Source organism: Pyxicephalus adspersus, chromosome 2, assembly GCF_032062135.1.
Source record: "Pyxicephalus adspersus chromosome 2, UCB_Pads_2.0, whole genome shotgun sequence".
NCBI lineage: Eukaryota > Metazoa > Chordata > Amphibia > Anura > Pyxicephalidae > Pyxicephalus > Pyxicephalus adspersus.
In genome coordinates this window covers 90,995,580-91,008,558 of record NC_092859.1, presented here as the reverse complement: position 1 = coordinate 91,008,558, position 12,979 = coordinate 90,995,580, and the positions used below count along the sequence as shown (strand labels likewise).

The window sequence follows — 12,979 nt, the reverse complement described above, 5'->3', positions numbered from 1 at the left end:
GAGTTCCTGTCACATTAAGGCCAACAATTCAGTGAAAAACTGTATTGTATCCAGGAGAACCATGTACATTTAAGATCTGACTGGCATTTGACTGAAATTCGATTGTGCTGACCCTCTTAGTAAAATTGAGTGAGCAAATCCTGTAATTTACCTTTACTTACTTGAATTTCCCAAATGAATCATGAACAAGTAAAGCCCTAGGAGTAAGTAGATCATTTTATAGCTTCTCCATGAATGTGAAAACCACCTTAAATTAAACTTCCTGACAAATGCTCCATATAATGTATGGCCATTGGCAAAACATGTAAAAGAATCATGTGAATATTTACAGAGAGTACAGTATTTTATTTTCAAGGAAATGATCAACATGATGCAAGGTCACTTAGTAAAAAACAATTTCCACTGCTCATAGAGCTTGGTATTTATTGTTCTTTACAAGCACATAAACTTTTTTTAATAGCACAGTGAATCTATATAGTGTGAAATGTCATGTCTGTGTGCTAAAACCTTTCAATCAATCAAACATTTATTGGCCATGATTATATATACCAGGTGCATCGCTTGATAATTCTCATTGAAATGTCAAGGCAGGCAACATAAAAATGAGATTGGTGAATAAGCAAGCAGTATGTTCAAATACATGCAGATGTTCAAAAGAATAAGTCTGCATTAAGCTCCATAATATATTTACAAAACAACAACACAGAAGTTTTGAATATGGATTTTACATTTGGATCAGATACCTGTATACATACATTATTCATATGCTAAAGTTTTTTTTGCATGAAGAAGGGTTCCAACTATTGACCGTATGGGGTTGATTTCTCCTTGCTTCCTTAGCAGTTACCAACAAAGGAAAACAGGTAAATCCCCTAAATGGTGGCACAAAAGGAATGGAAGCTTCTTCACAAGACATACTTTCTGCTTGTGGGAAGAACTGGTAGTGATCAGAGTATGAGACTACCACAGCCACAACAGAAAGAATTAATGAAAGTGTCCAAATCACCTCACAAAACCGGGAAAACCTTCTGCTGTGTTCTTCACACACTTCAAATGCTCCCAGCTTGTGCTTAATTAAACCCTCTCCATCTGACTGTACCCTTCTCCGTTAGCCAACTCCTTGTCCATCCTGGCCTCTTCTGGCCTTGCTAGATCCTGTCTCCATCATGGCTACCACCTTCTGCCCTAACTGTCTTTTAGTCTTGAACTGGTGCGAATCTTTCTCACTCTAGAATGACGGTGAATGAGTTCAAGTTATTTGCCAATTGCTCTCACAAAAAGAGTTAGGGTTACTGTAGAATTTGGGAGAGGGATTTGCTCCCATCCTGAGTGCTATTTGCCTATAAACTAAACTGCGATTACCATTAACAGACATTATGGTTTCAGTTGACTTTTTTGACAAGGATTGCTAGAGGTAAAGAGTCAAATACACATGCACCATTTATCACTTTAAATTAAATGGCTTTTGGAAAAAGATTTTTCTTTTTGACCCCTTTTTAACTTAAAAGTTGACCCTGCTTCACATAATGTACTTTCTTGTTGTGAATTAATCAATTAAATTAAATGCATACATTTCACATGTTTTATATGTACTACATCATATTGGAATTCTGAACAGAAGAATACTGCTATGTTGTAATAATATGACCATAATCCTAAACAGCCACAAACACCAACTACAAATCCTAAAATACAACAGATAGTGTGTATTATACAGGAGATTGTATAGAAGATAAGAGGATAGGTAAACCTAACCACTTTCTGCTATATTTATATGGGCTTTGCATACTGTTTTATTTATACCTGTAAATAATGGGCATAACGGGCAGTCTGGCAGCTTCTAAGTACAAAGAATTTAAAACTATAGACAGAAACATGTAGCGGTTTAACTTGCCAAAGGCTTTGTATTTCCATTTGGATCTGAGGTTTACATAGCACAGTCACCTAGATGAAATCACTTTCGAAATTTTTACAGTGCAAAAAAATACAGTGATCCTTCCTCTACACCAGCTTTTTGATTGGGTACTAAAGATGCGTAATCAAAAGACAGAAAGAAGGAAAATCCAACATTTTGAGTTGCCATCAAAGCAATAGGAAAAGGGGGGGGGGGGGGCCCTAAAATGGGAAACTATCTCCGGGACCATTCTCCGAGATTAAAATGTTGTTCAATTTGGAGAGATTTCCAGTTGCATCTTTAGGAAAGGAAGTATCCCCCTAGGGGGGTGCAAACACCACCCCTAATGGGCTTTAATTCTTCTCTATTTTATACACTTTAATACCTAGTTGCATTATTTTGTGTTTTTTGTCCCTCTGCAGGTTAACCTTAAAATTATTTTTTATTCAAAATACAGGGTACATTTAATGATCCACCTGAATTGAAATTGTTTATTATATGTCTTGTGGATACCATAATCTTGCACATCTCTGGTAATAAAAAGGAAATGTATGATGTCAGTCAGCAGATGGCTATGCAATGATGTATTAGTTTAAGCACTACAAATAAATATATATGCACATTACCTGTGATCCGATTGATGAATGGAAAGAATAACACCTGAATTTAAAGCTGCCTGTTTTAGAGTCACCAGTATAGTAAATTCATGCTTATTCCTCAGTTTCTGAAAAAAAATTTCGGATGTTGATGTTGATGCTTTTAAATTTCTTGACGTATCTGAAAGAAAGAAGTAAAAATTACTCATTCTGTGCTTTGACAGTATGACAGTTTTAGAATATACAGCTGTCCAATAAAGTGAAACATTTATTCTTTATAACAATCCATCTAAATATTACAAAGTGCAGAACACTAATATATAACACACACATTTTATATCTTTATTTAGATATTCATTGCAAATCAAATTTTCAGGACTTTCACTAAGCTAAGTGAATTACTCCTTTCAGAAGGATAATTCACTTTGCATAATGTATGGGTTTCCTATTCCCATAGCTCACAGATTTTATTAATCAGCAATTAGAGGTTGAACATGGGTTGCGTGTTGGCGTATTACTGCAGAAAGACCATAACATGCAGTAGTTCCGCATTAGTGTGATTTGTTTTCAAATGACTGGATTGCAGTTTACCAAGCAATGTAATCAACAGTGGGATAAATTGTCAATTGATAAACTAGGAGGTAGGCGACACCTCATTACAATATATGGATGGGGTTAAACTTTTTTAAAAGACTAGGATCTTTTTATTTGACACCACCGATACTTGGGGATGCGGTGCTTAGCGTGCAAGACTCCTTAACACTAATAAAACCATTCACATCACAATGAAGGTAAAGCTAGAAAAGCAAACAAATACCGATTTGTAGGAACATTATGCAATGTGTACATTGAAAAGCATACTAACAGATACCACTGTGCTGGAAAGCAGCAGGTCAAGATGGATTCTAGTATAATCAATGCATGATCACTATGCTAAATTTACTCATTTAGTGGAAGCCCTTTAGACAGGTGGCCAGACCAAAGTTGGTCAAATACAATAAAAATCCTCCGCTCTACTGAAAAAGAGTTTCAGTGCTTGATTAGAAATAAATAAATAAAAATTGAATTGTACTTCTGACTGCTCCACTGCACACATTTAAAAATGTTTTCAAGTGCAGTCTGGCAGTTTAGAAGAAAATTACTTGTGGGAAAATAGACTTATTTAACAAAAGCTTCCTGCATTCATGTAGCAAAATGTAATTGCTTTGCAAGAAATGTTTTTTTCTAAGAAAAAAAGATCAAACAGGTTCCAGGTTTTACAGTTTATACTGAATGTATTAAGTAATTATTCATATAAAGTATGAATGTATGAAAACACTATGCAACTTTTACATAGCACATAAACAGGTGTCAGGGTTGAAGGTTGTCTTCTGTATGTTTCAGTTTTTTCTACAAATATTTCAATAGGAATTAAATCAGTGCTCAGACAAGGTCACTTCAGAATAGTTTTGCTCATAGCAGTTCTTGGGTGCTTTTAGCAGCAAGTTCTGGCTTATTATCCTGTTGGAGGATCCATGACCTGTGACTAAGACAGGGTTTTTTTTTTATACTGAGCAGTACATTTTGCTCCCGAATGTCTGAGTAGTCTGAAAATGTAATTGTTCTCTGCACAGACCCATGGTAGGCTTTCTTTCAAAGCCTATTTTTTCCATCTGTGAACAAAAGCTGATGTGACTTGCCAAAAACGGCTTGAGCCCACTGTCATTCAAAATGTACAGCGCTACATAATATATCTTAGTGCTTTAAAAATAAAGTGTATTAACAAAAATACTAATAAATATAAAAGTGATGTGATGGATAAGTAGATGTCTCTCTGATGGTGCTTAGAATAGAATTTACCTTATGTCTCCTAAGAAGTTATCCTTGGGTTTTTGTCTGCCATACTCACTAAGCTTCTGCCTAATCTGGGGGTCAAAGTTCCTCTTGCAGTCAAATTGAGGGAAGTTGCCAACAGTCAACCAGCTACTAAACAGCACTGGGCAACCAGAATTCCTATTTCTTACATTAGAACCATAATGCAGAAACAAAGAACACGGCAAGCAGTACACCTGAAGGCAAGAATAACCCAAGAGTGCCAACCATGGTGCCAGATTAGGGATGAGAAGGTGATGTGGGAGAGCTCCAGTGAATGCAGCCTGTGGGTTTGAGAAAGGGGGATGCAGCAGGAAATGTTGTGTTTCTGAAGCAGAAGGCTGTGAGCCTGTGATGAATGTAGACCGACACGTCACCATGAGTTTGAGAATAGTCTTCTAGCATGGATGGGCTGCTGTTGTGCACAGACTCTGATGAGCTATTTGGTGGTATAGGATGGGACACAACCGCAACAGCAAGGGTAATCATGTTCAAGCCTAGTATGGATATGTGAACCAGATTGCAAGCACATGGAAGAAAACTCAGGTCTCCCCAAGCAAGTTCATCTTTTTTACATGCAAGATTTTTGACGTGTGGCTGTCATAGGACAAACCAAGTAGACTTTATGAGCACATTTGTAGTATTTGTTAGACACAACTAGCAGTTTACTTGTTTTTTCACTGGTTTTCTAAAGCAACTCTTTTAAATACTTTAAAGCATAGCTCCAAATTATTAAAATGGATTATGGGTTGCTAGTGCTACCAGGGCTGATTTTCTTTCATGGATTTGCATGGCTTTATCCAACCTACACCCCCCCCCCTTATTTGCTTATTATCAATTGAATTCCTTGTCTTGATATCATCAGCTGTTCTAGGCCAGTCCAGGATCTTTTTGTACATTTTTGAGACCTATATAGTTATCATTGACCTTCGTTTAGTGATAATAAAATTGTTAAAGAATAACACAAGAGTCACTCTTGCAGAGGCACCTTAACCATGGTATGTTTCTTTCATGTGTATTTGGAAATGTATGTAACAGAGGGATCAGATTTCATAAAAATGTTCGGTGATAAAAAGGTTTTAGTTTAGATCTCCTATGTTGGTTAGCAAAGTGGGTGAAAGAAAAGCAGCTTTCCAACTTCTACTATTCCTAGGACAAAGTTACACAAAATTTACATATTACAGATATAAACGTTTTAACAAAAAAATTCTTAACCTATACTATTACAAATTGGCCACTGTAAATCAAAATAATGACCGGGAGAATGAAACTCCACCAAACCTTGTTTTAAACACACAAAAAAAAAAAAACAACAACAACATGATACCTTCCTGTGTCTGCCTTTATTTAGTTTTTAGTAACAGTCCAGTAACTAACATGCTGTAAATAAGTGTGGTATCTACCTATCACTATACTTGTTCAGTGTCAATGGCTCAGTCAAAGCATCAGAACAACCGCCAAGAAACTAAAATTTTCAAAGGCAAGTTCCATAATGGCACCTCCAAAAACAGTGATTTGTATGAAAGAACAAAGGACTAAATAATTTTTGGAACAGCTTTTCTGTATTACAAGAAGAAAGCAAAATGGGTTTCCAAATAGCCAGATTAGTGAGGAAATGGATAAATAAAACTTGTATGGAAAACTGAAGAATTATATGCATCTCAGAGCTTCAGTTTTACCTGTAGTATACCTATAAAGAACAGCATTGGAAAAAGTCAGTCATGGCAATCTTTGAAGAAGCAGTTTTAAACTATAAAGTGCACTTGCTTTTCTACGTAGAAATTGAATCTGCTGAATTATAAATGAAATACATTGCTGCTATTGCATACATTTGAACTTGGCAGTTCTTTGCAGGATCTGTAAACAGTTTTAATATTCCAATACTTTGCTCAAGTGACAGAAATATTAAACCAGTTTAGTTTGTGCCATAAAGAAAGCTCTAAAAATACTACAGCAAAAAGATGTCACAGAATGACATAAAGCAAATAAAAGTGCAAAGTTATCTTGATTAAATTAATGTAAATAATGTACATGGCCCCAGTTGCACTCAGAATTTTAGTTCCCTCAAAGTCATTAAGATTTAATTTCCATTGGGTTAATTAGCACAAGATTTCCATAAAGATCACAGTCTAAATGAACACCTCACAGATGTGAAAGCAGAATAGAAATGTAGAAGACAAAGAATGTAGGCAATTGAGAGCTGCAAGAACATTACCTGTAGCATCAGGAAAGCAGCAAATCTTTTAGCAAATTATACGGATTATACTAACAAAGCCCTAGTATTGTTATGGCACCAATAAAAAAAAAACAAAAACAGAAGTGCTACTCTTCTGGATTTAATGGCATCCGGCATCATTCAAATCGCTTTCTATGAGCTAGTGATTCACAAGTCCACCCCATGGATTCACAGGGGAATGCTGTGGAAGGCAACGCACCACATAATTTGTAAGCTCTGTTCAGCTTTTAAAATTTACACTCAATGGAAAGGAGAGAACCTGTGAAAACCCCAGACCAGAGCCAACATCACTAATGTGATTGTAATTTTCTTTTCATATGGTGTTGGGACATTTCCAAGTGTAGGGGCCAAACTGTATGGGAGACCATTTATTCATTTTACACTTCACATCAGTGTTCACAACAGTGTTCAATATAAAGCAACATTTACCATAAATAAACTTTACCCAACCTTTTTTAAAATTGAAACTCAATTCAACTGGTAAATTAGATGCTAGATCAGAAATTTACATTCTTCTTCACCCTCATGTTGCTCTAAAGGTGAACAATTCTTTGAACAAAAACTTTTCATGCCTGTTAGATTTGTGGTGAGCTTAATGAAAAAAAAAAAAAAAAAAAAGTGTCAATGACTGTTAACATTTTTATAATTTTTTGGTGCAAGTTTATTGTTGCCCTGCATATGGCAATCTTTTGGGAATTGATCAATATGTTTCTCAGTAAGAGTTTAATTTAAAGCAGTAGACCCTCCTTTTACAGGTGCCTGGGGAGTTATTCCAATTATTTTTCATTGTTCCTACTTTTGACACAAATAATAGCCACAGTTTCTTCCTCTGATACCAACAATGGGACAATATTCCTACCTGTGATACCTAAGTTTTTGGATTTTTCTTCTTAGCACTAACCATAGAAGTGTGGTCATTTCACTTTCACTGGTTACCAACTCTGGGCCATGGTTTACTTCCACTGACATCAGCATTTTTTTTTATCACTGGCCTAAGTCTGAATGCCAGTAAAGTCTGAAAGAGGGTGATTGGTATTTGTTTAAAACATTTGGGGACCCCAGATTTAAGGCATATTTTACATTGTTTGCAAAGTTAGAAAAACTACTTTATGTTTAATTGCATATTTTAAGCTACATGCATACTCCAAATTAAAAACCAATTAGGGGAAGGAATACATACCAGGGAACCAGATATGTTTGTGACCTACCATCTTGGTACCAGCCCATGTACCATTCCAATTAAGTCCAATTTAATCCCTTAACCATTAGGATATATTTTAAACCTGAAATACAGTAGAACACCTCCACTTTCCTGATTGCTCCTGCAGCCATAGCGGAGCTGTAGCATGTGTTCTGCATCCAACAACACTTACCACAGCTCTGCTAGGGCTCCAGGAGCAATCAGAAAAGCAGAGCTCCACTGATTGCTCCGCTTGTGATTGACTCAATCATCATCAGGGTTTTCCCTTTTCTCAGGTCTCCCCATTTAAGTCTAGTGCTGAATGGCTGAGAAACCTCAGTTTCAGAGTAACCTCAGTTAACCAGAAACTACACATTCAGCCATTCCCCATGAGTGCCCGATAACCATGGTTCTTCTGCAATTATTCCCAGTCTAAATATTACCTGGACATTTATGAAGGTGTAGGGGATAGCTTCACAAGAGCAAAAAAAAAAAAAAAATGTGAGTTATCTAATTTAGGGAAATTGTAAAGAAAAGCAGTTTAAAATGACAGGGTGAATCTATCTTTAAAAGGAGAACAAGTCTAGAAGTAAAAAAAAAAGCAAAGTTTTGATAGCTTTGCTACTTTAATCTGAGATATTTCATCCAAATACTGAAAGTGATGGGTACAAATGTTCTGTCTAGGAGAAAGTTCACTTATACCGAGAACAATATCTCTTGAAAAATTACCAAGTTATATGGTATAGATATCATTATAAAAAGGGCAGAATGTTCTGCAGGAGACAGCATTAAAACAAATCAATAAGCCTGAGATCCATCTTATAAATACCACACAAACTATAGGAGAAAACAAAGCAGACAGCTTTTGAAAAGGCAAAGTAAAAAAAAAAAAAAAGAATAGTGAACTGGATCACTCTGAGTGTTAATAGTTTTATTTTCCCATCTGGTATAGGGGAATTTCTTTAAGGTAGCTCTCTGAAGAGCAAGCACAATAAATAGGATTGTAGTTCAAACACAGCCTAAAAGTTAATAGAGAAAAGCACAAGAGGGAAAAAATGCTTGAAATCCAGAACAAATCTTATTCAGAAGATTCATACAGTACAACGGACAACATATGCTTCAAGGGTTTAAAAGTTCCACTTTAATCAGGGTTTAGTAGGTACTGCAAGAGGTGTATTCTGGACAATAGAGCTAAAATTATCCAGCATTATTCTTGCAGTTCACTGAACATATTCATACCCCTGAGGGGAATGCTAGCTCGATTTTTCCAAAATACACTTTTTGCAGTATCTACCAATCCCAGAATAGGTGGAATTCCCTCAAAACATTGGATGCATCAGCTGAATTAAATTTATTCTGGACTTTGGTGCCTTCCTCTGTAAACCTTTAAATAAAAGTGTCATTTTTAAAATATTTAGGGCTTTAAATATTTATAAAGCAGGGAATCTGACATTCCCTCAAATGTTCCCTAGTGGGAATCAATTACTGCCAGTTTTTTTTTTTTTTAAATAGAACCCCAATATAATATATACTTTCTATCCTATTAGGTTATGCCACTACAGGCAAAAAAATAGGTATGGTGCCAAATAGGTAGTAGTTAAAATTTTCAAATTTTGGATATTATATAAAATATTATATATAAAAATATTAATTATTATTATATATAAAAAGATATTATATAATATTCTGGTGGAAAGCAGCCATAATTTCATGTAGGTAAATGTTAAACTGAAGCAGTCAAAGTTCCATTGAAAAAAAGTTTTCAGGAAAAGTTTGGCATTGCCATTTCAAAGACTGAACAAAAGTCGGTGACAAACTGCCTTTTATATATAAAAAAAGTTGAAAGGAAACAAATGGGGTTGACTAATTACAATATGTGTGGGAATGTAGAATGTACAAATTCTGAAATTAACAGTTTTAAAGCAATGTACTTGTTCGTGCGCTGTGAAAAGTCAAAAGTCAATCATTAAGAACAAAGCTGAATCCCTTAATGTAAAAATATTTTCATCATTGCTGCATGTTTCCTATACTGTTTTTAATCTGCATGCCATGTAATATTAAAAAGTTTAGAACTTTAAAATTTCTTGCTTTATAAACAGAGCCCCTACACATAAGTATTTAAAAAATACTTATAGTGGGTTTTCTGTAATTATCATAATCAGGATACAGATTGTTATGGAAATAGATAATAGTTTTTCTCTATTCATTATTGTGATATATATTACTCTACTACCTATGCTGTTTTACTATGATAATTGATTACATGAATTAAAAATTATTCTATACTGGATATAACGTACTATCAATATATTTTATTTAATTATGCTGCATCAGTCTGTTTAGATTAAGTAAAATGCAAGATGGATTTTAAGGATAGATCTCGTTAGAATTTCTAACTTTGACTATTTCAACTTAGGGACAAATTGCTTTGGTGGCTGCTGACTTTCTCTACTTAATTACAAAGCCTTTAAACATAGTATTATCACTACTATTGTTGGGGATGTCATGGGGTCCTTTTGAATTATGTCTGAAGACTTTTGAAGGCAATTACAAATTTGAAGCATTTTCAAAATTGCTGAACAGGTCAGGGAAACCTACAGGGACATACCCTAAGTGAAAAAAGTTATGTTTTAATGGGAAAGGGTTAAGCATTGTTGGAATTCTAATGCTTCTAAAACAAGTTTTTTTTAAATATGAAAGATTGCTGTAAATGTGACGCATTTATCCTTTTACAAATTCCACCATGAAAAACCTATCCAACAGTGCCCTATCCAGTGCTGGCATCCTGCAGACTGATGGCAGAAAGTCAGCCAGCCACTAGATAAATAAAAATGATCCTGTTGAAAATACTTGGATTCTGATTGATGGATTTTAGTAGAATCTATGAGACATTGGGCCTGATTTATTAAAGCTCTCCAAGGCTGGAGAGGATACACTGTCATCAGTAAAGCTGGGTGATCCAGCAAACCTGGATAGAACATTTTCTAGCAAATGACTTGGAAGCAATCCATGCCAGGTTTGCTGGATCACCCAGGTCCATTGATAAAAGCATATCCTCACCAGCCTTGGAGAGCTTTAATAAATCAGACCCATAGACAGAAATTCCTCAGTGCTATTTATTTGACCTCTAATTTGGATACATACACAAACATAGTATTGCCATCAAAATTGCTTTGTTAGGAGGGTCTGTCGGAACATGTTACAAATGAAGCAAATATTACAAAAAATAATTTTTTTTCTAATAAAATATAGTCAAAAAATGTTTTTTTTTGTTTTGTTTTTTATAGCCACTCGATGATGTCTAAAGTGAAACAAAAACTAAAATAAAAAATTTAGATGGGACATGCTCCCACAGACTCTCTTTTCCCTTTGCAATTTTATTGGCAATACTAAGTTCAATGGCTTTGCAATTCATTTGAATTGCCTTAAAAAGTTGGCCTTAAAAAACGTTCTAATTTTACTCTGATTTACAAATTTTTTTTTTACTTTATTTTTTTATTCAGAATATGTTTCCACAGCCACTCTAATGTACCTAATAATTAGTGACAATGACAATGTTAGGGCTTTGCAAATCATTTTCCAATTTGGAAAATGAATATAGCAAAATTGTGCAAATTTGTCTTGTATTTCCATTAATTTCTTTACTCACAAAAAAAGGATTTTTGATATAAATAAAGTTTGTGAAAAAAAGTTGCCCACCCTTAGTGCTTACTCTCCATGCTATAAAAGTAAATCTGTAATTTTGCCTGCTATAGCTAAAGTGCAGGTTGACTTAGAGCTGTCAGTTACGCGCTGCTGTTATTCTAGTTTCTGTAGCCACAGGTTTATTTTAAAGATATCTTGCTTACAAGATATTCTGTCTAAAGCTACGTACACACTTCCAATTATTATCGTTGGTAAACGAACGACGAACGATCCTGCACGATATCTGCGAACGATCGTATAGCACCGATCCTGTACATACAGATAACGACACGATCGTTCGTAGATATTGTACACACAATAGATGCGATCATTTGAACGATACAGGAAGTTACGTGCACCACAGGAACGTTCGTTCATCACGCATGCTCAGACCATGGACGATCAATGAACGATCGTACACACGAACGATGGTCAACGATCGTCGTCCAATCCGATCCGCCGGTCCGGTCGTTCATTTCCAACGACTTTCCTCGTTCGTCGGCGTCGTTGGTTACTTTTTTTACGAACGATTTTTGCCCAATCGATCGTTCGTCGTTCGTTCGTCATTCATTTTGAACGATAAAAATTGGAAGTGTGTACGCAGCTTAAGTCTGGCTTTATTGGAGTATGTTTTTTTTTCACAGGCAACCCTTTTCTGTGTACTATGCACATCATTATGAAGATAAATACCACTGAAATATTGATTGATATCAACATTCACACTGCAGTGTCAGAATAGAAAGTACTGGGGCTTCTCATATATGAAGGAGGTGCTGCATAGATCGCAGGTGATGAGTTGCCGCTTCTTTTAAACTAATCCCAGAAGATGTGGTTTTATATAATAAGGTGAAATACTGGCCTGGGTCAGACTGCAGGCTAACTGGTGATTCTACCATTTTAATAACCCTAGGGTTATGGTTTAGACAGATCTTCGGTTTTTCAGATTTAATTTAAAGCAAAGAGGATAATCCTGAAAATGTCACCCAAGGATACAGTGTCTGGATTGTAGGAGGCCACAAGTATTACAATAATAAACTCACTGTAAGGTAAAACTGTGCTGTACAAAAAGGTATAGGCAGTTGTTTGGGGTTCCACCAGGAAGAGAATCACCATCATGGCTTGACAAGACCAATAAAACTATTATTATGATGCAGCCCTGAATTGTAATACTGGTCCCCCACCTCATCGTCATAGTCCTTTGTCCAAACTTAAAAAGGATTTGTCTCTGCTTTAAAACTCCAACATTGCCACTGAAAAGGGGAAGATACGGCCCAACAAGCGGTGCTGTACCTGAGCTCTAACTGGATTCAACTGCCAGCCAAACCCAATTCAGCCGTGATGTAGCTTGGCTTGTAGTATCAAATATTCTGGTGGGATAGAGCAGCAGAGGGAAAGTGTTTCTGTACAATAGAAATGGCTCCTCTGTTTCTATAAAATATTATAATTCGGAACCATCTGTGTTTACAAGATAACAGCCTTGCATTATAATTGAACCATTAAAACTCAGAAATTCAATATTATTGCTAATTTGATCTATT

The 12,979-nt window shown here is 35.5% G+C and overlaps 1 protein-coding gene across 2 annotated transcripts in view; it reads right to left on the bottom strand.

Moving 5' to 3' along the window:
* The window catches only part of NELL2 (neural EGFL like 2), a 133,280-nt gene that overhangs the window by 97,502 nt on the left and 22,799 nt on the right, over positions 1-12,979 (bottom strand). For both annotated transcript variants that reach the window (XM_072401453.1, XM_072401452.1), the window contains one exon: positions 2,521-2,671. In XM_072401453.1, the coding sequence (XP_072257554.1) occupies positions 2,521-2,671 (151 nt within the window). The remainder of the gene's footprint in view (positions 1-2,520; positions 2,672-12,979) is intronic.